This window comes from Lynx rufus, unplaced genomic scaffold, assembly GCF_022079265.1.
Source record: "Lynx rufus isolate CCGP_SWC_20201006 ecotype Redwood Valley unplaced genomic scaffold, mLynRuf1.p SCAF_6, whole genome shotgun sequence".
Classification (NCBI taxonomy): domain Eukaryota; kingdom Metazoa; phylum Chordata; class Mammalia; order Carnivora; family Felidae; genus Lynx; species Lynx rufus.
In genome coordinates, this window is record NW_025814878.1 from 21,318,405 (window position 1) to 21,341,907 (window position 23,503).

At 42.2% G+C, this 23,503-nt stretch overlaps 1 protein-coding gene across 1 annotated transcript in view; it reads right to left on the bottom strand.

Annotated features, from left to right (window-relative positions):
- Positions 1-23,503, bottom strand: part of ARFGEF3 (ARFGEF family member 3) — a 177,157-nt gene that overhangs the window by 72,557 nt on the left and 81,097 nt on the right. The window contains 4 exon segments of the mRNA XM_047102653.1: positions 10,438-10,771; positions 11,659-11,763; positions 18,783-18,861; positions 21,231-21,273. Of these exon segments, the coding sequence (XP_046958609.1) occupies positions 10,438-10,771; positions 11,659-11,763; positions 18,783-18,861; positions 21,231-21,273 (561 nt within the window).

The following is a 23,503-nucleotide window of genomic DNA, read 5'->3' on the forward strand; positions in this document are numbered from 1 at the left end:
GAAACTAAGAGTCGATTCTTTGGAAAGATAAAATTGACACAGTTTTATTAGACTCTCCAGGAAAAAAACCTGGAAGATTTAAATAAAATCAGAAATGAAAGAGGTGTTACAACTGATACCACAGAAATACAAAAGACCCCAAGATACTCTTATAAAAATGATACGTCAACAAATTGGACAACCCAGAGGAATACAGTTCTAGAAATATATGACCTACCAAGACTGAATCATGAAGGAATAGAATATCTGAATAGATCAATTACTGGTAAGGAGACTGAATCAGTAATCAAAAACCTCCCAACTAACAAAAGTCCAAGAACAGATGACTTAACCAGTGAATCCTACCAAACATTCAAGGGATTAATATCAATCCTTCTCAAACTCTTCCAAAAAGCAGAAAAGGAGGGGATTCTTTTCTTTCTAATTTTTTTTTTTTTTAGTGTTTATGTATTTTTGAGAGAGCATGAGCAGGAGAGGAGCCGGGAGGGAGGAAGACACAGAATCCAAAGCAGGCTCCAGGCTCCTAGCTGTCAGCACATAGCCCAATGCAGGGCTCAAACTCACTAGCTATGAGATCGTGACCTGAGCTGAAGTTGGACGCTTAACCGACTAAGCCACCCAGGCGCCCCAGGAGGGGACTCTTTCAAACTCATTTTATGAGGCTATCATCACCCTGATACTAAAACTTGACAAGGACACCACAAGAAGAGAAAATTAGAGGCCAACATCTCTGATGAACATAGACGCAAAAATTCTCAATAAAATGTGATCAAACTAAATTCAACAACGTATTAAGAGGATCATATACCATAATCAAGTGGGATTTATTCTAGGGATGCAAAGATGGTTCAAGTGACTGAGCCACAAATTAGTCAAGTGATTCACAACGTTAACCAAATGAAGGACAAAATGAAAAGATAATTTCAATCGATGCAGAAAAAGCATTTGACAAAATTCCACATCCACTCATGATAAAAACTCTCAAAAAGGTGGGTGGAGACGGAATGTATCTCAACATAATAAAGGCCATCTATTACAAATAACATCCTATTCAACAGTAAAAAGCCAAAAGTTTTTCCTCTGAGATCAGGAGCAAGACAAGGATGCCAATCTTGCCACTTTTATTCACCATAGTATCGTCAGTCCTAGCTACAGCAATCAGGCAAGAAAAAGAAGTAAAAGGCATCCAAACTGGAAAGGAAGAAATAAAACTGTCACTATTTGCAGATGGCATGATATTATATATAGAAAACCCTACAGACTCTTTTAAAAAACTGTTAGAACTAACAAATGAATTCAGAGAATTTGCAGGGTACAAAATCAGCATATAAAAAAATCTGTTGCATTTTCATACACTAATGAACTATCAGAAAGAGAAATCAAGAAAATACTCCTATTTACGAGGCATCAAAAAATAAGGAAATGCCTAAGAATAAATTTAACCAAGGAGGTGAAAGACCAGTATACTGAAAACTATAAGACATTAATAAAATAAATTGAAGATGACACAAATAAATGGAAGGATGTTCTGTGCTCATGGATTCAAAGAATTAATATTGTTAAAATGCCCTTACTACCCAAAGCAATCTACAGATTCAATGCAATCTCTACCAAATTTCCAATGGCATTTTTCACGGAAACAGAACAAACAATCCTGAAATTTGTATGGAACCATAGAAGACCTGGAATAGCCAAAGCAATCTTGAGAAACAGAAAAACAGGAGCCATCACACTCCCTGATTCAAACTTTATTACAAAGCTACGGTAATTAAAACATTATGGCACTGGCATAAAAATGGACGCATAGATCAAAAAGAACAGAATAGAAAGCCTAGAAATAAGTCTGTACGTATATGTCAATTAATATGTAACAAAGGAGGCAAGAATATACAATCGGAAAAGGACAATCCCTTCAACAAATGGTGCTTGGAATGCTGGACAGCCACAAGCAAAAGAATGAAAATAGACAACTGTCTTCCACCATACACAAAAATTAACTCAAGATGGATTGAAGGCTTGGATGTAGGCCTTGAGACCATAAAACTCTTAGAAGAAAACATAGGCAGTAAGCTCCTTGACATGAGTCTTGCAGATGATTTTTAAAATCTGATACCAAGTAAAAACAACAAAAGCAAAAATAATCATGTGGGACCACATCACACTAAAAAGCTTCTGCACAGCAAAGGAAACCATCAACAAAATGAAAAGGCCACATACTGAAAGTATTTGCAAGTCACATATCTGATAAGGGGTTAATATCCAAAATACAGAAAGAACTCCTATCACTCAATAAAAAGATAAAAAAAAACCCAAACAATCCAATTTTAAAACTGGGTAAAGGACTTTGAGTAGACATTTCTCCAAAGAAGACATACAGATAGCCAATGGACACATGAAAAGATATTCAACATCAATCATCACCTGGGAAATACAAATCAAAACCTCAATGAGATACTACCTCAGACCTGTTAGAATGGCTATTATCAAAAAGACTAGGGGTGCCTAGGTGGCTCAATCAGTTAAGTATCTGAGTCTTGGTTTTAGTTCAGGTCATGATCTCATGGTTCACAGGATCAAACCCCTCATCGGGATCTGTGCTGATAGCATGGAGCCTGCTTGGGACTCTCTCTCTCTCCCTCTCTCTCTCTCTGCCTCTCTCCCACTCATGCATGTGTTCTCTCACTCAATAAATAAACTTAAAAAAAAAAGACTAGAAAAAACAAGTGTTGGCAAGGATGTGGAGAAAAAAGAATCCTTGTGCATAGCTGGTAGGAATGTAAATTGGTACAGCCCCTATGGTAAACAGCATGGAAGTTCCTCAAAAAATTAAAATAGACTGCCATACAATCCATCAATTACACTTCTGAATATTTATCTGAAGAAAATGAAAACACAAATTCAAAAAAGATACATGTACCCCCATGGTTATTGCAGCATTATTTACAATAGCCAAAATATGGAAACAACCTAAGTATCTCTCAAAGGATAAGTCGATAATCCAAAGAAGATGTCGCATACCCGCCCCCCCACACAGACAAATACTACTCAGCCATAAAAAAGAATGAAATCTTGCCATTTGTGGTAACATTGATGAAACTAGAGAGTGTTATGCTAAGTGAAACAAGTCAGACAAAGACAGACAAATATTGTATAATATCTCTTATAGGTAGAATCTTGAAAAACAAAAAAATAAACAAAAGATCACGCTCATAGTTACAGAAAATTGGTGGTTGTCAGAGGTGAGGGGTGGGGGATGGAAAAAATGGATGAAGGGGGTCAAAAGGTAAAACAACTTTTAAAAAATTAAAAAGAACACATGGGTTGAGGAGTATTCCCTCATTCTATTCCTTGGAAAAGTTCACATATTATTGGAACTATCCATTCCTTAACGGTTGGTATAACTTGTTTTTAAAGTTGTATGGGGCCAGTGGTTTGTTTTTTTTTTAATTTTTTAAAATTTATTTTTATTTTTATTTTTTTTTAGGGAACGATTTTTAACTACTGATTCAATTTTTTTAAAAGTTCCTAGAACTATTTAGGTCCTCAATTTCTCAGCTTGTTAAAGGCTATGTTATTTCCCAGGGATTTATCTATTTTATCTAAATTTTCAAATTTACTGGCATCAGTGGCCTTATTAGACCTTGATTTCTTTAACGTTTCTAACATTTATAGTTCCAAGTGTGTTTTCATTCTTATTTCTACTTAGTCGTTTTTACCTATTCTGGGATTTTGTGATTGCTTTTATCAAGAGTTTTTCAATTTCCTCAGTTTTTTTAGAGCCCTGATATTTTTCACTTTAGTGATCCACTATATTTGCTTTTTATCACATTACTTTCTGCTTTTATCTTCTTTATTTTTCCTCTTTTCTACTTTCTTTGAATTAAATCTGCTCTTCTTTTCCCAACTCTCTAACTTGGAGAATTAGAATATTAATTGTAGGCTTCCTAACTTTCAATATAAGCATTTTAAGCTATCAATACCCTTGTATATAGCGCTTTGGCTACATCCTACAAGTTTTCACATATAGAATTTTCATTACTGTTCAGTTTAATTAGTTATTATTTCCATGTGTTAGATGTCTTTAAACAAAATTTTATTTTGAGGCTAATTCAGGAAAAGATTGGGTTAAGTGCATTGGAAAAGACTTTCAATCACTATGTCCATTATTTTCAAAGTGATTTACACTCATGGGAAAAGGTATATTAAGTAGAAAAAGTTGTATCTTAAGGGGGCACTTCTCTTTCCCTCTCTCCTTCTACATTTCTTTTGGACCCCAGAAATTGGGAACTTCTACTCTCTTGGAGGCAAAGAAATGAAGCTTCCACTTTTCTCTACACATTTTATTTTTTAAAAATCAAAATATATTTACCTTTTTTTCAGGAACAGAATTTAGTGATTCATCACTTACAAAAAATACCCAGTGCTCATCCCAACCAGGGTCCTCCTTAATGTCCCTCGCCCATTTAGCCTTTCCCCCAACCCTGCCAGCAACCCTCAGTTTGTTCTTTCTTATGGTTTGTTCCCTCTCCATTTTGTATTATTTTTGCTTCCCTTTCCTTATGTTCATCTGTTTGGTATCTTAAATTCCACATATGAGTGAAATCAGGGTCCTCCTTAATGTCCCTCGCCCATTTAGCCTTTCCCCCAACCCTGCCAGCAACCCTCAGTTTGTTCTTTCTTATGGTTTGTTCCCTCTCCGTTTTGTACTATTTTTGCTTCCCTTTCCTTATGTTCATCTGTTTGGTATCTTAAATTCCACATATGAGTGAAATCATATGATATTTGTCTTTCTCTGACTTATTTCACTTCGCATAATACACTCTAGTTCCACCCACATTGTTGCAAGTGGCAAGATTTCATTCTTTTTGATCGAGTAATATTCCATTAAATATATGTACCACATCTTTATCCATTCATCAGTCGATGGACATTTGGGCTCTTTCCATACTTTGGCTATTGTTGATAGTGCTGCTATAAACATTGGGATGCACGTGTCCCTTCAAATCAGCATTTTGGTATCCTTTGGATAAATACCTAGTAGTGCAATTGCTGGGTCACAGGGTAGTTCTATCTTTAATTTTTTGAGGAACCTCCATACTGTTTTCCAGAGCGGCTGCACCAGTTTGCTCTCCCACCAACAGTGCAAAAGGGTTCCCCTTTCTCTGCATCCTCGCCAACATCTGTCGTTGCCTGAGTCGTTAATTTTAGCCATTCTGACAGGTGTGAGGTGGTATCTCCTTTTTGATTTGTATTTCCCTGATGATGAGGGATGTTGAGCATTTTTTCAGGTGTCTGTTAGCCATCTGGATGTCTTCTTTGGAAAACTGTTTATGTCTTTTGCCCATTTCTTCACTGGATTATTTGTTTTTTGGGTGTTGAGTTCGGTAAGTTCTTTATAGATTTTGGATACTTACCCTTTATCTGATACATCATTTGCAAATATCTTCTGCCATTGCCTTTTAGTTTTGTTGTTTCCTTTGCTGTGCAGAAGCTTTTTATCTTGATGAAGTCCCAATAGTTCATTTTTGCTTTTGTTTCCCTTGCCTCTGGAGACATGTCAAGTAAGAAGTTTCTGTGGTCAAGATCAAAGAGGTTGTCGCCTGTTTTCTCCTCTAGGATTTTGATGGCTTCCTGTCTTACATTTAGGTCTTTCATCCATTTTGAGTTTATTTTTGTGTATGGTGTAAGAGAGTGGTCCAGGTTCATTTTTCTGCATGTCGCTGTCCAGTTTTCCCAACACCATTTGCTGAGAAGACTGTCCTTATCCCATTGGATATTCTTTCCCACTTTGTCAAAGATTAGTTGGCCATATGTTTGTGGGTCCATTTCTGAGTTCTCTATTCTGTTCCATTGATCTGAGTGTCTGTTTTTGTGCCAGTACCATACTGTCTTGATGATTACAGCTTTGTAATACAGCTTGAAGTCTGGAATTGTGATGCCTCCTGTTTTGGTTTTCTTTTTCAAGATTGCTTTGGTTATTCAGGGTCTTTTCTGGTTCCATATGAAGTTTAGGATTGTTTGTTCTAGTTCTGTGAAGAATGCTGGTATTATTTTGATAGGGATTGCATTGAATATGTAGATTGTTTGGGGGAGTACTGACATTTTATTTTTTTGAAAAATTTTTTTAATGTTTATTTTTGAGAGAGAGAGAGTCAGAGCACCAGTGGGGGAGGGACAGAGAAAGAGAGGGAGATACACAATCTGAAGCAGATTCTAGGCTCTGAACTGTCAGCACAGAGCCCAACATGGGGCTCAAACCCAGGAGCTGAGCTATGAGATCATGACCTGAGCCCAAGTCCAATACTAAACTGAGCCACCCAAGCGTCCCTTATTTTTTTGACATTGAAAGAGTCAAGTTTCCCTCCCCCCTTTCCCTCCCTTTCCTTTCCTCTCCCTTTTTTTTCCTTCCTCTCCCACTCTTCTCCCTCTCCTACCTGCCTAGTCTCCTCCCTCTTCTCCCCCCCTGCCCCCACTCTCTCTCATGCTACCTGCCAGGCCTACATCCAAGTGAAGCTGGTGGGGTCTAAGTGCCTCTAGCTGTCCCATCCCTTGATACAAAGGTAAGTGCATTTCAGGGGTATGGCTGTGGGGAATCTCACTTTCTTTTCGGATCTTATTACATTCTTGAATCTAACCTTACCAGTAACATATTAGATGACAATATTTAATTCCCACATTAATCTTGTGTTTATTTCTCAGTTGTTTCCAAATCTGGAGGGAAAGGGCACTGAGTGATTACGCTTCTGAAGAACCCTCAACAACTGCTTGAAGAAAGGCAAGACACGTTTAATCCCAGCTTCTTGCGGTGGGAATGAGGGATGTGATGTCAAGTGGCTGGGATGACAAAGGTCTGATTAAAGATTAGGGAACTCCTTCTGAAGCCCGACCATGGGAGAGAGAAAAGGAAGCAAGGTGTACTATTGATCATTGTTCATTTTGGGGGAAAGCGGAAACAGGAAAGAGAATGTGCTTCGAAAAACAAAATGTCCTGTCTTTGATTAATGGGCGCACAGCGCATATGGCAGAGTGACAAATTACAAAGAGAACAGGGAAATAACACACTAAGCATTCAAACTCCGATAGGCTAAGCAAACATTCTGGGTGCCCAGTGGTTTTCTTTGGGTGCACAGACTGCACATTTTGGTTTCCAGGTTACCAACCTCCCCCAATTATTGGTTGTCATAGCAAGTGGAGGTCCCACTTGTCACAATAACCTGGCCCACGTCAGTCTGCTGTGCTCCATGGGGCAGCACCGTCTGGACATGCTATTTAGGCGCTGGTGTCTAATTCCAGCCTTGCCCTGTAAGATAATCTCAGGAAGCTAGAAAATCTATGAGAAGGGGAAAACATATTTCCTCTGCAGTCACAAAGAAATTATCATGTAGGGGCACCTTGGTGGCTCAGTCGGTTAAGTGTCCGACTTCGGCTCAGGTCATGATCTCACGGTCCGTGAGTTCGAGCCCCGCGTCGGGCTCTGTGCTGACCGCTCAGAGCCTGGAGCCTGTTTCAGATTCTGTGTCTCCCTCTCTCTCTGCCCCTCCCCTGTTCATGCTCTGTCTCTCTCTGTCTCAAAAATAAATAAATGTTAGAAAAAAAATTAAAAAAAAAAAAAGAAATTATCACGTAAAATACATGTAGACACCTCCAGACCCCATATGCAATGTATTTACTTAGCATTCACTCATCAAGTGGATCCACCATAAGTAGCCACAACCCCAGTGCCAGTCAACCCTGAGTGAGAAAGAAAGGTTGCTGCTGCTTACAAAACGTTGTCTTTGAAGATAGTCTGTCTTCAGGGCCATCTGTCATTCAGTCAAAATTTATCGAGCCCTTATTCGGATTCGAGCACTGCAGTGTTGGATACCGGGTTAGGGGTGGGGAGAGGGAACCCAGGAAAGCAACGGATACAAAAACGTATTTGAGAAGAAGTTTGCACCATGTGGAAACGTTCAGTGGGATGGGACGTACAATTAATTGCTAAATGAGGGAATTTAGAGAAGACCAAAGTAGTGGTTTGGGGAGGCAGCAGGGTGAAGGAGGAGGGTTTTGATGGCACAGAGAGCTGTTCTTTGAACATCCCGGTTCATGGGGCGGCCCTACTACCCACAAGGACTTTGGGCAAGTAACTTCGACTCATGGAGGCCCAGCCTCCCCACCGAGAAACTGGGAGTAGTGTTACCTTCCTAAGAAAGTTTGTAAATCAACTAACATGCAGTGCCAGCTGCGGCTGGCACATTTCAATCAACTGCTTGACGCTAAGTGGAACGGCCCGTGGGGAGACGGGAGGGGAATCTGAATGGAAGCAGGAGCCTGGGAGCTGAACGGAGCAAGGTCGGTCAGGTGGAACGCGGGTGATGACGGGAAATGAGGACGACGACAGAAGGGTCTAGCAACGGGGCAGAGGAATTCAGACTTGATGGAAGAGGCAACAGGAGCCATGAGAGCCCGAAAATAAACTGTTAACAGTGGCGATTGAGAAGTCTAAGTCCAGAAGGACAAAAGGAAGGAAACAGGCAGCCGGAGAGCAGAGCTAGAATAAGAGCCCCACTCTAGGTAGGAGGTCATGAGGAAGAGTGAGTTCCAGCCTCCACATGTTTTTTCTTTTCCTTAGGAAAGCAATAAGCATGCCAAATGTCTGTCTGGCCCTTTATGCTTGCAGAGTACCGATGCAAACCGCATGGCATTTTGAACCTTTGGAATATTACTACTAGGCACGGATACAAAACTGTAGGCTCATAGTTAAACGCTTGAGCTACTATAACCTAGCTGGGGAGTGGCAGAGAGAGGATCCAAACTCTGACTCTTCAACTGAGGCTTAAGAAGGGGGTAGCTGAGCCAGCAGGGGAAGGGGGGCTCCTAGAATCATTTGCATTGCAGTATCAAAGTCAAGTACGGTAGTAAGTGCGCTGTAGGAAAAGACCTTGGGTTTCATTCAGGTCAGACAGACCGGGGTGTATACCCTTTCTCTTTCTTTGGGAACTTGCACAAATCATTTGACTCTCTAAAACCTCAGTTTCTTTGCGGGAGGGAAAATTCATTTTTTCTGGCATCGTGTCTCTAAGGGGAGGAACATTCAGTGGAATAAAATTCTGGACCTCTCTCCTCTCTCTCTCACTTCCTCCTAATGGAGGGGGAGTCTGATCTCACTGGTGAATGTAGGGGGAGCTGAACATGAGTAGCCAGCCTCTTCCTCTTTCTTCCCCTTGAAGATCTGCCTATTCAGAGAAAGCCCATTCTGCTCCCCTGTTTATAAACTTAACAAGGGTAGGGCTGGGTCCCCAAGGGAGCTGGGTGGTGAGAAACTAGTCTAGTCTCACTTGCCTCCAAAGCTGTATTGTGTCCGTCAACCTGGGACTGATCAGTTATTAAAGCTGACCCTATGTTTGTATTGCCTGAAGCTGTGACAGGGAAAAGAAATAACATTTTTCACTAGTAAAAGTTGATATACAACATCCAAGAGTTATCAAGAGTATTAGAGATAATATATGTGAAGTGCCGGGCATAGAGAAGGTAAGGATTCAAAGATTATTATTGTGTGCTCATAGATTTTCGTAACCACAATTAGATCTGAATCACTCCTTCATTTCTAGAAATATTGAGTAAGAACTTTCCATTGTTCATTACAATCAAATCTCGTTAAAGCAACACCAAGAGGCATTTTAAATTAAGCTTTTGAGAAACTGATGAGTAGCAAATATTACTTTAAATAAATGAATCATCAACAAGGGAAATTTGCTACTCTGGGTTTGTTGTTGTTTTGGTGTAGGAACCAAAAGCAAAGGCAACGAACGTGTTCACCAATACAAAAATGTGGATCTCTTTTCTTTTTGGTTGAGAGACAGCAGAGAAATTCTTATTTGAAGTACCTTCACAATAACCCTCATTCCTCCTCAAAACCATGAAGGAGCACACGGGGATGGCTGTTACAAGCTGGAAAATCTTTACCTTCTCACAGGGGTCATGATGTTTGGGATATGAGGCCTAAGAAGGAATGAGGCAAAGGGATTCCTTTTAATAGTCAGAGATTAGTAATGGTTTTGTTTTGTTTTGTTTTTGGATAATATACAACATGAGTAGAAAGTCACTTGGAAATCCAATTATGGCAAAAGGGAATAAACACATATAGCTGCACAAACAGCACCTAAGGGAACGGGATGAAATCAGCCTGGGGCCTGGTCAGATGCCTGCAGCTTGAATTATCAATGGCTTTGCATCGGTCAGCACCCATCGACCCCTCCTTCCCCGGGCTCCCAACACATGGATACACGCCCCCGTCCTAAAGATGCTGCCCATTACTGGATACCACGTAGTAACAAGTAAGTTTGAGCAGGTGCCTGGCAAACATTTTCTGAGTGCTTTCTGCGTGTAAGACACAATGTGCAGATAACGCCTCCCGCCATCTGGCCAGCACGGTGGCGTTCTTCGGGGCCTCCTTACCTCTTTCATGATTTTGATGGCTTCCACCCGGTGCTGGGGTGGCGGATAGAGCAGCACCCGGTGATACAGGGACTGGAGCACGGGCTTCATGGAGTCCACCGACCCCACCAGCCGGACCAGCTCGGCCGCGATGTAGTAAATGGTCCGAGCCACCGGCCCGCTCAGGGCTGGCGCCGTGGAGGAGCAGCCCGACCCCCGGCCGTGGTCGGAAACTCCCGGAGATGCAGAGTCTGACTCGACGCCTGCACCGGCGCTGCTGCTGTGAGCGGAGGTGATGGTTTTGTCATGAATTGGATTCCCCAGGATCACGATGAGAGCAGGGCAAAGGTTCTTCCTGGGAAGACACAGGAGGAAACATCCGTTCCGCGACAAGCCGAAACGATAAACTGTGAATATTACCCTTGATGCCACAAAAATGGCTAGTACGAGTTGGGTTCTTTACTGCCCCTCTTTTTGGCTAATGTCCTGCCTCAGTTTTGCGCGTCTCTCCGTCACTTCTAGGTATACGAAGAGAATACTTTTTCTCGGAACTCAAGGCAGAATTGACTAAAGAAAATCCCAGGAGAAGTATTAAGAAACTGTCTTACGTAAAGAAACAGACTCAAAATGCTAAATGGCTTCGTCAGAGTGACTCATTTTACTATAAATAACAAAATTATTTCTACTTCTAATTTCAGAAGTTAATTTGAAATTCTGACACATGGTACTGTCACATCGTTCGATTTCCTCCCTGTGGAAAAGCCCCGGAACCCACAGTAACTAGCTGGCTGCCTGCGGGCCCTGTCACTTGTGTGTACCTCTGGCTATAATTAAGTGACTCGTCTGCACGTTGAGATGGAGAATGTACCACGGAAGGGCTAAGAATGACACTCAGTCGCTCTTGCCCCCCTGTGCAACCTTCTGGTGCCTTCGCATACTTTTAGGATAGACCGGTAACCTAGAAAACAATCCCCTCCTTCCTGAGTCTCATGATCCCGTGGTGTCAACAAAATGCAAGAGGGCCCTGGAGACCTATTTTGTTAAAAAAAAAAAAAAAATCATAAGCTTCTCTCTATCCTGGTCTAGTGCATGCAAGCAAAACAATTTTCCTGCTTTCTAAAGCACGTGCCCACGGGCGAGATGACCAGTAGGTCACGGATGCCATGGGAGGGGACCCACACGCACGGCTAGAAGGGGAGAATGCTCGAGTTGGGGTTGGGGGGTGCGAGGACGGGTGCTCACCAGATCAGGTCTGTGAAACCTCTGTGCAGGTGCATGGACGGGGAGGAGCTGCTGAGCACGGACAGGATGCACTCGGAGTACAGGAGCTGTAGCTGCTGCTGGTCGCTACGGAAGAACAAAATCAGCGTGCAGACGCATGCCAGGTAAGGGCAAAATTGAAAAGGTGATGCGTGGGAAACGCTTGGAAAAATAGCAGGCGTTAGAGAAGTCTTAATTTGGGGGGGGAGGTTGGCATTATGGGTTGAATTGTATCCCCCTCCAAATTTATACGTTGGGAGTCCGAACCCCTGGTACGTCAGAACATACATCAGAACCGGAATCAGGAAGAATTTAATGTTCAAGCACATATTTACTACAGACATATGATACTTTGAAGAGAATTCATTCAAGAATCCTGGAATCCTCGAAGGGAATGGTCAGAAAAAAAAGGAGGAACTTGCTTTGAAAAATCTTTTGGTTGTGTCTCTTTTCTCATAACATAAAGTAAATAAATGCCAAAAGGAAGCTTCGTGCCCTCAGTTCATATAACTCCCAGGACGGTGGGGGGGGGGGCTGGTGGTGGCAGGGAAAGGCAAGACCAGGGACAGGCAGACTAGAACCCTGAGACAGGAAGGAAGAGAAGTTAGCACCAGTCCCAAACTCCAGGAGGTCACATACACACACAACTGTCAAAGGGAGAAAGGTTGCACAGATCCAAGAGCAAGGATTGCAAGAGAGGGGCCCGTGGGTCCCTGGTTTAAGTGCTGTGTTAGATACCTTGGCGATCGGTCTCTGCAAAATTGATATCAAGCTGGCTGGCGAGCTATACGCCAAAGGCAAAATCCTGCCCATGGCCTCATGAACCAGACATGCTTTTCACGTTTTTAAAGGTTATAAAATAGTAACAGAAATGAACAGTGAGCAGAGGCAGAGGCAGTATGCGGCCCTTTACAGCAAACTCTGATCATCTCCTCGTCCAAAGAGAACTGTGCAATGATTCAGATAGTGAGTAATCCGAATACTAATGCCATTATCCTGAAGAAGGGAACTCCGCTCATATTTGGATGTACTCTACCACACCCCCTAAGCAGGGAAGAAGAGATGGGTAAAGGCTGAGTTTCCACGAAACTTATTACCATTTGCCAAGAGGAAGGTGGTGGTTGGAGGAAGAATAAGAAAGGCAAGACTGGGGCGCCTGGATGGCACAGTCGGTTAAGCGGCCGACTTCGGCTCAGGGTTCGAGCCCCGCGTCGGGCTCTGTGCTGACAGCTCAGAGCCTGGAGCCTGTTACAGATTCTGTGTCTCCCTCTCTCTGACCCTCCCCCGTTCATGCTCTGTCTCTCTCTGTCTCAAAAATAAATAAATGTTAAAAAAAAAAAATTAAAAAAAAAAAAAAAGAAAGGCAAGACATACTTAGCCATTTTGGGGCCAGGTCAGGACTTTCAGTTTCCATACTCCTACACCCACATGCTTCCCTACCCTTCTGAGCAAGACCTCGTTCCTGGCAGGAAGAGCACATTCTTCGTTAGAAGAGACTAGAGACTCTCTAGAGTCTAGACTAGACTAGAGAGACAAGAGACTACAGAGACAAGTAAACAAGTAGGTAAAGCACTGTGGAGGAAGTGCTACAGGTGAATGATTTAAACACAAGGTTCTAATGAGAGCACAGGAGTGGCATCGAATCCTTAGAAAGAGCCAGAAAGAATTTCTAAAGGAAGTGGTATCTTCACGGAGACCTGAAGTTCAAGTAGGAGTCTTGCCTGGCAGCGTGGGGGAGACGGTGTGTGTGTGTAGAGCACAGGGGAGAGGGTCTGTGGTTGGAGCGAAGTGTGAAGATACCATCAGCAAGAGGCAGGACTCGAGTGGTGGCAGGGGTCAGATCAGAAAGGGTCTTGGAGGACTTGTCCGGACAGTCAGGGCTCCTATGAGCATCTACAGGGTGTGCCACAGCAATATCGCAAGCTCAAGTAATCAGACCCCATGACAGACAGGATGCGTTGTCAAGGTAACTGGCCTGGGAGTCTCCTTGGAGACCGAACGCGGCAGCTTTTCTGTGGGATGCGACAGTCTGGAAAAACGGGTGCCCGTGCCTCACATGAGTCACGTCATTAAAGGAGCTGTCTGAAATGTAAGCGAATTCCACACGTGCCCCTTGCTAGATCCACATATGCGTGTGCACAGTGTGTGCGTTTCTTATTTGTCTGACCGTAGACACACAAATATGTGAAAAGCACAAGGCAGAGAGAAGCCCAGAAACCAGCCAACTCTTTCAAAACACACAAGGAACAATCTGCCTACTTAGGAGTGTGGTGGGTCCCTTGGCCTGGTCTTCTGTTTGAGCATTTCATGGCTGGCAGGTTGAGTGTTGGCTGGGTTTCATTTGCTGCTCATCTCTGAATTTCTTCCCAGGCTCAAGATCCACGGGGAGCAACTCCCGTGAGTGGGCCAGTGGGCCGTGAAGGCTGAGCAACCACCCCTCCCGGCAAGGCGGCTGCAAGGGTAATCTGACGGCATGTTCTGGATCTCCGGAGTTCTTAATTTTTTTTTTTTTTTTTTAATTATCAGTCATTTTGACCTTACCTCCCTTTGAGGTGGTTCAAATTTAGTTAGAAAAAGGAGAGAGGGAATGAAGTAATTGTGTGAGAAGTAGAATGGAATTAAATGCATGACATGGACACTTGGCCTTGCTTCAATGATTCCGAGAATGCTTTGGTGTAGAGCCCTCTCTGACACTCGGTACTGGGAAGAGAGGGGGGTAGGGAGAGGTTGGTCGGAGACCAACAGGCAAAGAATGAATACATATCTTTATGAGCCCAATTATCCTTCCAAAAACTCTTGGATTTAAAGAGCACCATGTAACTCGACGTGCCTAATACAGAGTTCTATGAATAACGCATCTCCAAGACATGTGAGTTGTTCTGTGTACCTGGACGCGTTTTGTGAATCCTCCCCCGAGACTGAATATATCATGAATACATACCCTGACGGAGCGAAAGCCCTGCGAGGTATTCGGGCGTTGATTTTGGAAATGGTCGTTGAGGGGAATAGTGGCCATAGTGTGATTTCGGAGGAAGAGGATATTTAGAAGGTGGGAGAATAAGAAGTTTAGCTAGTAGAAATAAGAGGAGTTGAGGGAGAAAAATCAGAAGAAATTGTAAAAGGCGTGAAAACTTGACAAGAAGAATAAACAGAACCACCAGACTGAAAGCAGCCAAGAGCATGGTCCTATCTGACCAGGTGGCCTTACAGGTCTTCCGTTTACATGGCATTGAGCGTGCGGCACCCCAGCGTCCTTGGCAACAGAACCCTCATCTTGGGGTAATGGAATCATGAGGCGAAAGACTATACTCAAACACGGTGAACAGGCTCCAGAGGCAGAATGATAACTGGGGAAATGCATTGAAAAACCAAGCAAGACTATGAGAATCCTATAAAAACCGTTAGGCTTCATAATGACATGCCTAAAGCCATCTTTAAGCCAATGACTAATGAGAAATCCTAGAAAAAACATGTATGTGTCACATGAATTACTTTTCCCAATGAAAGTCCACTTTAAGTCATGGAATGTTGTAAATATTGCAAATATTTATCCATAAAAAATTCCATTTGTCCCAATACTTCCTAGAAGATACCAATATTGAATCTCTATAATAATTACAGCAGATATAACCTAGGACTCCCCCAGATAAACTAGGTCATATGGTCACTCTACAGATGGAGGTCCCTAGGGCTGATGTTAGAGACATCCAGGTTTTTTAAAAAAAATTTTAATGTTTTATTTATTTTTGAGAGAGAGAGAGACAGAGTATGAGTGGGAGAGGGACAGAGAGAGAGGGAGACACAGAATCTGAAGTAGGCTCCAGGCACTGAGCTGTCAGCACAGAGCCCAGTGCAGGGCCCGAACCCATGAACCATGAGATCATGACCTGAGTTAAAGTTGGATGCTTAATTTACAGAGCCACCCAGGCACCCCTAGACATCCAGGTTTTAAAGAACCATGAACTTCAAGCCCTTACTGGACTCAGCTGAAGACTCTTTGCTGACCAGTGAACAATGGTATGTTTTAAAGCTATCATTTATAGATCGACAGATTTGTTCTGATTTTTCTTGGTGGTTACTTTTTAATTATTAATGACATAACTACCTCGAGCTTTTCTAGCACTTAAAACCTTAGTCTTCCCTTAGCAAACCACTCAGGGAAAAAATGTTGAGCTTATTTGTTTTTCCTTGCCTGCAAAGTAATGAACATAGTCTTTAAATTTTTCAAAGTTTTGATGGCCTTTGTTTTATTTCCTGCTAAGACCTAAGTGGGTGGGATAGGAGAAGCAGCATCTTTGACAGCGGGAAACCGCCTGGTTGCTGTCAGTGAGCTGCGGTGTTCCCCTGGTGAACATAAACAACTTCACAGGATGTTAATATCCGATGAAGATTCTCCACGATGGTGACAGAATAAGAGGCGAGCCAATCTACAAACAGGCTTGAATGAAGATTTAAAAAGAATTCTGTACAAACACAAAAAAGACCAAATATCATCCTCCCCTAGGAGTGACTCTTGCTTCTTCTACAATAAGGGCATTGGCTGGCTCCAATCTGCCCCCCTCCGCCAACAGCTTGATAAAAACTAAGATGCCCCATACCAGGATTGCCCCTACTTTCTGACAGCACTCAATCCTTGAACAGACCCTCATTTCCTTTAACCCACTCCAAATCACCTAACTCTGATTCCGATCCTATAGCAATCTCTCCTAAAATCCTTTGACTGGATACCATTGGCTCCCCATAGTATACAGACTCCCTTATTATTACAGGTAATAAACCTAATTCTGCTAACTTCAGGTAATTTTTGGCTACTGGGCATCAACTCTCTTTTAAGCAAATATTCTCATTTGATCATTACAAAAACCCTAATATAGTTTATATTACTAATATTATATTACATAAAAGAAAACAATAAATGATATATTAATTAATAGTAAATAATATATTAACTATTTTATTTAGGCTTAGGATATTTAAGCTTAGGATACATAAGCTTATGGTAGTTGAGAGCTCTGCCCAAGAGCTAGTAAAGAGCAGAACAGGGTTTTATCCAGCTAAACCACCAAAGATAATGTAGTTGAGCCAATAGTGGTTAAACACCATACGTGATTGTATTTTAGGAGAAAACAAGCCAATGAGAAACATATCCCAGCTCTGATATAACAGCTGGCTCTGCTATGGGGGAGAGGAGCTAGGCAGGGGTGGGGAGGAGTGAGCACTAGAAGAAATCTAAACCCTGGTCACAAACAGGTAGAGTGAATATATAACCTATCCCAGCCAGGACCCTGTTAAGAGTGAAGGAGGGTGATTAAAATCATAAAGGATAGGCATAACGTGAAACTCTCCCAAGGTGATCGGGTCACATGGGGACTTCACAGATGGGGTTACGGTAGTTGGTGTTAGAGCCTTCAGGTTAGGGTAACAATCCAAGCCTCAGGCCTCCTGCCCCAACTCTCTGTGGTTAGGAAAGATGGGGACCTGAGTAGAGTACAGGAGAAGCCATCTACACATGCCATCTGCTGTCAGACCCATCCCTTCTGAGGAAAAATAATGTGCTGTCTAGAGTCCAGGGTGAAAGAGGCTTGAGGGTGGGGCTCTGGAAGAAGTGCTTTGCTTTTTGGCTTGTATTACCTATGGATTAAATAGATCTCTTCATTGTTTAAGTGCCTAACATGAAGAGAGCTTAATTTGGTCAAAATGTGCAAAAGGTGCAGGGGCGCCTGGGTGGCTCAGTCAGCTAAGCATCTGACTTCGGCTCAGGTCATGATCTTGCGGTTCGTGAGCTTGAGCCCCGCATTGCATTAGGCTGTCTGCTGTCAGTAAAGAGCCCGCTTCAGATCCTCTGTCAAAAATAAATTAACATTAGGGTGCCTGGGTGGCTCAGTCAGTTAGGCGTCTGACTTCGGCTCAGGTCACGATCTCACAGTTTGTGAGTTTGAGCCCCGTGTCGGGCTCTGTGCTGACAGCTCAGAGCCTGGAGCCTGCTTCGGATTCTGTGTCTCCTTCTGTCTCTGCCCCTCCCCTGCTCATGCTCTCTTGCTCTCTCTCAAAAATAAAGATTTAAAAAAATTAAAAAAAAATAAATTAATTAACATTAAAATACGTGCAGGCACAGGTGACCTAGAGGAACGATGGATACACTGATGTAGAGACCACTAGGCAAAAACCTCAACGAGTCATTCTAAGTTTAGCTCTTAAAAATCCCGAGTTTATTAGAAAAGAAACAAAAATGAACAAATCAACAAGTTTCTGCAGTTTTTCCAGCAAAGTGAGAGACCTCATTAATATTTCAAGTAGACTCTATCTCCCAACTTTTCACTATATATAAAAATTTTTAAGTAAAAGTTCTTTGAATTTTCAAGTATTCTAGTTACTAGTAAATGAAAGTGTCTTTCATAACTCAAAGGGCATTTCAGAATCTTACTGTGTTGTGGGAGTTTGCAATTAACTATGTATGTAGCTGGTAGAGACTTTTCATCTCATCTTGGAAAGTCTAGTCCTTTTACAATTTGGCTTTACTAGAAATGTATAAGTTAACTTATTAACCTACTGCCTGGAGAGTTGGAGCCGTGGATACCGTCTATATGACCTAATTATCAATGATTAAACTGGCATGCAAAAAAAGATGAGAGCAATGTGTTCTTTTCAGAGATATGCAGGTGAGTTCACAGGCTCAGGAAATGTTAGAGGAAACACAGAAAGACCATACAGGGCGCCCTTGCCCTTTAACAGAGGAGAAAAGCATAGCGCAGGGTGATGAGAAGACTATTTAGAGTCACACAACTGGGTTACGTCAACTAGCTTTGTCACATCAACTACCTGTCAGCCAACATTCTTCTCCCTCAGCTCCTTGCTCGAGAGATCAACTCTTCTTTGCAAGCTATTGTTTTCCCATTTCTCACGAGAAAATGATATCCTTCAGTCATGGTCTTTGGTAATGTGGGCTTGCCCAAAGTCACTGCATATATTTCTCAGGAATGACAGGTGAATACCGATGGGGGGAACCATCGTCCCTATAATCTGCAATCTGAAGTGATTCTGTAGACCAAAGTTACCTCAGAAACGGACCTCCGATGAATAAGAACACCAGTGTTGAAGGCACTTACTTGATGGCGGCTTGTAGCTTCTCACACAGAACGGTGAGCACAGAGACAAGGTCATCACAAAGGGACTCAACTGTTGACCCTTCAAACAGAAGAGGTTATAAGCATTAGACATTGGCAGAGGGCACTAGAAGCTTCCCCAACAGTCCTTCCCATCCTCGGCTTTTGATGTGTTTGGGAACAAAAAGGTGGTGTTCAGATGCTGAGCCTGCCTTAGGTCACCAGAATCATCATAGAAAATATAAGTATTCATTTCTGAAGGAGAATACTGAAAATACAGTTAAGAAAATGATAGATGTTTCTTATCATACGTAAGACTCATTCGCACTTAACAAAAGATACTTTGATTAAGAAACAACACAACTGACCACAATTTTCTCAATATTTAGGCCAGCAGACTACCCATGTATCCCTTATTCTGACCTTTGGAATTTCTGGGTCATTTGACCACACTTGAGTGGTATCAAAGAGAGAAATGTGGCCGCGCGGAAGAAACTAAGGAACTCGGGAAAGAGGGCACAATAACTTAGTCATCATCTTCACCACTTGTACTATTCGTCTCGCATCCTCAGGGCACAGGGTTGTTAATGGAGCAACCAATGTCGGAAGAAATGATTTTCCCTCCAAACATATTCATGTCCAGAAACCAGCAACCAACTCCCACAGAAGCACTGAATGTACTGGAAAAAAGGCTGACATTTAGAGTCTGCTCAAGTACTGGTGCACAACTTGCTGAGCGCGTGGGCTCAGGTAAGCTCCGGTTTTCCCTTTGGCAGAACGGGACAAACAATCCCAACCTCACAGAATTGTTGGGCCAAGTGCAGTAACAAGTGGAAGCATTTGCTTTGCCTGTAACAGACACCTTTAAAGAGCTACACAAATGCAGCTAAGTATTTGATGAACGTATAGATGAAACAATGACCACGAGGTCGAGGAAAATGGAGGAAAATGGCGAGAGCATAAGAGAGGAAAAGACCATAAAGTTGGAGGAGGACATGGAAGAGAAATGGCTAATCGTCAGAATTCATGACCTTCGATGCAGAAAGAAAACCTGAGAAGTGACAAGGTACAGTGTACAAGGTACACAAGGTACTGTGACAAGACACAGTTACAAACAAATAAAACCGTAAGTAGCCCCAAAACTCAGGTTTAGGTAAATGTCAGTGAGTCCGTTCATTTTTAACTGATGTGTATTTTTAAAGATCTGTCTTTGACCAAGAGGACTTGAACCTCTTTTTTTGGCTTATGAAACCAAAGTGAAGATTTTATGGGAGCTGCAATTGCCCAAAGAGGGAAAGAGTTGGGTGGGGCTGGTCACTGGGAGCTCCCACAGGTGGCAAGATGCTGACGCACATTCCGGTGGGTCTGTGGCCTGAGAATGGAGCAAGGGGCGATTAAAACAACACGCTCGGGGCGCCTGGGTGGCTCAGTGGGTTGAGCGTCCACTTGAGCTCAGCTCGTTTGTGCCCTGCATCGGGCTCTCTGATGTCAGCACAGAGCCTGCTTCCGATCCTCTGTCCTCTTCTCTGTCTCTCTCTGCCCCTCCCCCCCCAAAAAAAGAAAAAAACAAACAAACATGAAAATAAATAAACAAAACAACATGATGCTCAAGCAATGCCTTCAGAGATGGCTTGACATCTTTCTCATTTCCTTCCTTCACTGTTTCTCTTAATTGTGGCTGCTTGGCTGTTTCTCTCTGTCCCTTTCGTTCCCCTTTTCATCCTCTCCTCCCCTTTTCTTATTATGAACAAGCGAAAATATCAAAGAAAAGCAGATTTTCCAGTAGTTTTTAAATTACTGAATAAAATCTGAAATAAAATATAGCTCAATTTTTTTTTAATGAGATAATTTGGATATTTCATACCTCTTTCAGAAAACAATACCACCAAACTAAAAACAAAAACAAAAAACCAACTGCTTGGCAATTTTATGTAGACCTTTGTTTTTCCTTTTCCTCTGGGTCAGAAGGAAATTCCCTACCTTGATTTCGTCTGTTATTTAAACTGAGCTGTCTGTCCTGTAAGACTCCCTGTGAGGTTCCTTTTTATATATATCAAAAAAATGGCACTTCATAAACTTACTTCTGGTGCAATAACCCTGTGCCAATCAGGTTTCCATAACCTTCCGTCCAATTCTCATTTTACCAATGAATAAACCCGACTTCAAGGAGAACAGCAACGACAACAAAAACCTAGGCTCCAACAGGAAGATGTATGAAGAATTAATATCCTTCGGATGCTTGGTACAGAAAGAGGTGTAGCTGGCATGGGGTGCAGGGACAGAAGGGAGATTAAGTAACAGCTAATGAACTGCCAGTAAGGCAAAGGTAAGCCGAACCTCCGAGAACGGTGAACTAACCTGGGAGCTCCCACTCATCTTTACACCCCCAGTGCCAAGCACACAGTTGGCACCCGCTTCTTAAATTGCACTAGCAAAAATCGAATCCAATACCTTGATTCCTGAATTCCTGTGGGACGTCCGGGTTTTCAATAATCTAGTGAGGGAGACACACAGAACAATTAGGAGACTCAGGCGTGACAATTTCTGACTCTTAGGCAATGGAAAATTTTAGGAAACAAATGTCATTCTGAGCGCTCTGGGGCTCAACTAACTTACCTAAGTGCACCCTCCAGGTCTTGATAGCATTACTCATGGTATTTGTGAAAAGACTCTGATGTCTGGAACCGAGCTCATCAGTTCCAAAAATAGTTCATTCAAGAGTCCACAGTCTTCCCAGAAATTTAAGCCCGTTATGCACTTTATTTATGATTCCAGGGTGCTGAGCTGGGACTTAGAGCCATACCTATGTAAACAGGTTACCTTTGTACAGACAGTTTGTCCCAAGGTCACAGATGACACTTTGATTGGCACCTAATGAATACAGACTCTTAATAATAAGAAGGATCAGGTTTCTGAACTTTAAAATACAGGTTCAAAGATGACTGCTGGTCAGAAGCACTTACTTCCTATTTGATGGGGGATCATATTAACTTCCAACTGTCTGACCAGACCAACCACTCTGGGCTGTGGCTAGGCAGGTGTAGAACTATCGGGGTAGAGACAGAACCTTGGGGGAGGGGAGAACAGGAAGGGAAAGACGTTTACTATTAATTAGGCTCACTTCCTATTGCAAAGAGAATTTAGTGACTACTAAAAGGAGAGTAGAAGCCTCTTAGGTCTCCCCACATCTGAGCACTGGAAAAGAAGAGAGCATTTTCAGGCTAATCAACTACCAGACTTGTAAATCATCCCAGGGCACTGTTTTGTTTTTTAAACTTGTTACAGGCACACATCTTTCCTATTCTTTGTTCTTCAATTTGAAAGTTCAGCTGCTTCCATAGCATTCATTGTGAAATGCCGTGTCAATGTCTACAGCTCAGTAAGTGGCTAAATACAAGTGTACAACAGCATTTTCTGGAGGAAATACATCTGAATCGTTTTTAAAGGACAAGAGAAACACTACCACCTACCCCTTAAGAATTTACGTGAGGCATTTTTGCTTTTTGAAATTAGTAACTTGAAATTTCACAATGGCTTTCATCATCTAAATAATTCAGTAACAAAGCTTGATAATAACTCCGGGATCCTGATGATACAAAGTCAAACTGCATAATCTTTCCTGGGAGTGGGGATAGACATTAGGTTGAAGATACAGTTGGACCCTTGAACAATATGGCGGTTGGGAGTACCAATCACCCCTTATGGCTGAAAATGTGTGTGTAACTTTTGACTCCCCCAAAACATGACCACTAACAGCCTATTATTGGCCAGAAGCCTTACCAATAACAAAAATAAGTCAATTAACACATATTTTGTATCTTATATGTATTATATTCTGTATTCTTATATTAAAGTAAGCTAGAAGAAAAGTGTTATTAAGAAAATCATAACGAAGAGAAAATGCAGTACTGTATTTGGAAAAAATCTGTATATTAGTAGACCCAGGCAGTTCAAACCCATGTTGTTCATGAGTTAACTGTACATTTCATGCTAATGCTTTTGGCAGTCTAGATTTTTTTCTTTTCATTGTATGTAAGTCTTCCTACTTCTGATATGGCCCATGATGTCTTCCTGTGATGGGTCATGCTACATATCTTCCCCAGGTAATGTGAGGTTCCCATGGGAGAACATAAACTCTCCTTCGAATGAACCTCACTGTGCCTATAGACCTCTTCCCTTTAATCGCCATTCTTAGCTGACAAAACTTACGTCTCTCTCTAGTTGATATCACAAATGCTACAAATATTGGGATCCTGAGAATTGTTTTTCTGGGACATGGACACATCTCCCGGGACTGCATGAGTAATAGAAAGGAAATAACAGGAAATGCTAATTTTCCACCTAATTTGGGATCTTGCCTCAGGCTGGGTAAGTCCAGATGGTCAGTGATGAGCAGGACCAGAGGGCTGGTTAGACATACAATACCAGGGACAGAGGCAGATAACCCTGTCAGTTTTTATTTTCTTAAAGATTTTATTTTTAGGCAATCTCTACACCCAACATGGGGCTCACACTCATAACCCTGTGATCAAGAGTCCCACACTCCACCAACTGAGCCGGCCAGACACCTCACCATCTAAGTTTTATCCAGACCTCTACAGCTTTACCTGTTACCGTTCTTCTAGAAGAACAACATGAGCTAACAGGCTAAGTCATTTTACTTGAAACCAAATACCTTCCTACTTAAAAATTTAAAAATAAGATTAAGTGAACTAACATAAGTG